We start from the raw sequence: 3,547 nt of genomic DNA on the forward strand, positions 1-3,547 counted from the left end.
TTTTTTTAGTTTTACATATACATGGCTTTATTTCTGCTAGTACTACGTTTTATTAAAGCTCTTTAATTTATATTAGAAAACCTGTTTTCGGAAATTATGTTTAATTAGGAAAATACACTTTACTAAAGCAATTCTAGAACATGGTCTCTGAAAGCTTTGGATCGGTGTTTAGCTTGTGGTGGGACTAAACACATGTAAATTCTAATAGCAGCTTCTTTATCCAAAGCTAGGTAGATATATATACCTAGAATGTCTTCACGGGACTTGCGGGAGAGTGGCAATGGGCAGAAGATGTTTTTGTTTGATTTTTCCTATAGTGTTGGAAAAGCTAGATAACAATTATTTTTGTCCTTCTTTCTTGTTGTTCCTTTTTACACAACTTGAAAACACTACTTTCTTTCTATAAACTTGATGTGCAAAAAGAAAGACAGCTGAAATACAAATGATCAAGAATAGAATAAACAGGTCAAATAAATTGGGTCATAAAACATTTAATTTAAAAATAAATTATGTATAAAAATTTTGAAACTTAGATAATTCCTTTTCTCTAGCCCCAATATCGTCTGTAACCATAGCTGTAGGGTGTGTATCCATATGATGGATATGCATAACCATATGTTGGGTAATAATGACCATAATAATGATAAGGATAATAACTATAGTGATGAGTTTCTGCTCCTTTCAGATCTTCTTCGGTAGGAGCTTCCAATTCAGATGCTTCTCTTCTCAGCCTGTTGCTATGATCGCCAAATGAAAGACCATATTCCTGTTTAGAATTATGCCATCCTCTGTTATTTGTTAACCCTCTTTTCATATCTTGAATTTCAATAGCTGGTTCCTTTGGATTATTTGGTTTGGCTAATACTGCGGAGATATAAAGGGCAACAAGCAGAATCTAGAAAAAAAGTAAAGTATTTACATTGTTTAGATAGATATGTTAAAAATATGAATATATCCTTTGGAGATCTATATTCCACTTATGCTGCAAAGACACCAAGAACAACAAGCAAAATCAAGAGCTAAGTTCAATATGAATGTTATGTAACCATTTGTAAATTTAAAATGTGAATTCAATGATACATATCAAATGTGTATTATAAAAATGTATAAGAGCTCATCCTTGACTAAGTTTTACCGCCCATCTTATCGTATCTAGAGTCTACAAAGAAAATGGTGACATAAATTAGCTGATGATTTTTTTTTTTTTTTTAGTTTCAAGATTAAATTTGGGAATTTAACGGCGAAAAATAATAAAAGAACGGTTCATAGAACAGCTATTTAAGGAACTAGAACTCCAATCAAAAAGTGCATTTTTATAATAAAATGTGTGAATAGTGTACTAAATATCACTATGGAAGAAGATAAAATGAAAGATCGTTCCAATGATTATCTTTGACAGCTTTATCGATTTCATCCTTCCAGATTAAAATACAAGAAGCATAAAAAGAAAAATACTGATAAAATAAATTTGGTGCTGTTAAATTCATCCATACTAAACAGGTATTAGTAAAGTATTTCAATTTGAAAAATTCCAAGCATTCAAACATTTATAATAGCCTAGTGAAACGATCAAAAATTGAAAAATAAAGTTCAAAAGATCTCAGATATAAGTATAGCATCAAAAATCAAAATAAAGGGACATAAGATTATTATTGAATTAGAAAAATAAAAAAATAAATTACCAAGTAAAGCAGACATACACTGATCAGTTATTTGACCCAGGTTTAATGCGATAAAACTACACTTTCTTTGAATAAATCAAGAAATTTTTTAACAAGATTTATTTTGCATTAAGTTCAATTGTAATTGTTGCTTAAATATTCAAGACCATGTCATCTTTTATTAAGTCATATGTTAAATTTTTATTAATTGATTTGGTTTCACTATGGTACTAAACCATGTTACCTTAAAATAATTGATATCTCAAATGTTCCAAAAATACATTTCAAGAGTTTCTGGTTGGCTGTAAAAGTACTCTCAAAAATAATCTACAATTGAAAATGACTCGAGTTGGCTACTTACATATTTCATTATTAGCAATTTTTTGGAGAGCTATCAACTTCGACTAAAAGATTCAACTGGTAATGTAAACTAAGCAGTGCTTATATACATTTGAATACACAGGTTATATTTTCATAAATCAAACTAGTTTGCGGTGAAAAGATACCGGGGACTTTTTCAATTGACGTTGGATGTAGCAGCGGTTAAGAACCGAGATTAATCGAAAATAAAGAAGTGGTAAAGTTTCTTTAAAAGGAGGTCCCATCAAATGCAAGATATTTAGGTCAATCAGTGCACAAAATACAGCTTAACCGTAATTTTAGCGTGAGGGGGGGGGAAGTATTTTTATGATCATTGGAGCCTGAGTTGATTGGGAATAATTTAGCTTTAGTCCCTGTATAATAAGGCCACTGAGAGCAAAAACTATTAATTTCTTATGTATTCCATATCGTTTTTACAGTATTTTTACAATTTGCTCACATCAAGCTACTAAAACTCTGGTGGAAGAAGCGAAAAATGTCCAAGTTCAAAGTACATGCTATTACAGTACTTCTTCTTGGAAGGGGGTAAAGAATGGGAAAGATTGCTTGAGTTTTCAAAATCCCCTTCTTCAATACTTGTTTTATTAAAATCTCCGTGCTCCTACTGTTAAGAGTCTTCAGGTTGCAATCAGGCCTGAAAAAACAACATCGTAATATAACTGAAAAAATAATTGCCAGAAGTAGTGGAAGAAGTAGTAACTAATTTAGTTAGTATACTGATGGAGCACCGAGTTCTGAATTAATGGATGGCTGAGGGTCGGATAGATGAAGTATGGAAGGACAAATTTGTTTGATTATATCTCCCCATTAAATTAAACTTATCCTTTAATCTGTCATCCCTAAATGAAAAAACTTCATCCCTCCATCCCCAATTCCTCCAATAAACAAAAAGTGATCCCTCAATCCCACGTCCTTCCATGAAAATAAATACATCCCTCATCTCTGTTTTTGCCGTCCCTTCATCAAAACAAAGTCTCCTTCCATCTAATCCCTCTAACCCCTCGTTCAAAATAAACTCATCCCTCCATCCATCATCTTTAAGCCAAAAAAACTCATCCCTCCTACTGTCATCCTTACATTAAAGAAACTCATCCATCCATCCACCATCCCGCTATCAAAATAAACTCATCCCTCCATCAAAAGAATCTAGCCCCTCCATCAAAAGAAACGTATCCCTCCATACAAATAATCCTACCATCAAGACAATCTAGTCACTGCATCAAAACAAACTTATCCCTCCATCAAAATAAAATAATCCCCGTCAAAAGAGACTTATCCCTCCATCCGTCATCCTTCTATATAACTAATCTCACCCCTCCGTTTCTCATCCCTCCATCAAAAAAGACTAATCACTTTATACAAATAAACTCATCTCTCCGCCATTAATCCCTCCATCAAACTCATCCCTCTTTCCAAACAAACCGATCCGTCCATCAAAACAAACTCATTCCTCCATATCCCATCTCTCCATCAACACAAAGTGGTTCTTCAATGTGCAATCCCTA

At 32.7% G+C, this 3,547-nt stretch overlaps 1 protein-coding gene across 1 annotated transcript; it reads right to left on the reverse strand.

The window, feature by feature from the left end:
- Positions 1-475: 475 nt before the first annotated feature.
- On the reverse strand, positions 476-2,092 carry LOC148952077 (uncharacterized). Its single transcript, XM_089088830.1, has 2 exons — positions 2,023-2,092; positions 476-895 (listed from the first exon to the last, which is right to left on the reverse strand). The coding sequence occupies exons 1-2, from the start codon at positions 2,029-2,031 to the stop codon at positions 548-550; spliced, it is 357 nt and encodes a 118-aa protein (XP_088944956.1). The 5' UTR covers positions 2,032-2,092; the 3' UTR covers positions 476-547.
- Between the last annotated feature and the right edge of the window lie 1,455 nt (positions 2,093-3,547).

Source organism: Artemia sp. Qi Xiang Cuo, chromosome 5 (genome assembly GCF_049724085.1).
Source record: "Artemia sp. Qi Xiang Cuo chromosome 5, ASM4972408v1, whole genome shotgun sequence".
Classification (NCBI taxonomy): Eukaryota; Metazoa; Arthropoda; class Branchiopoda; order Anostraca; family Artemiidae; genus Artemia; species Artemia sp. Qi Xiang Cuo.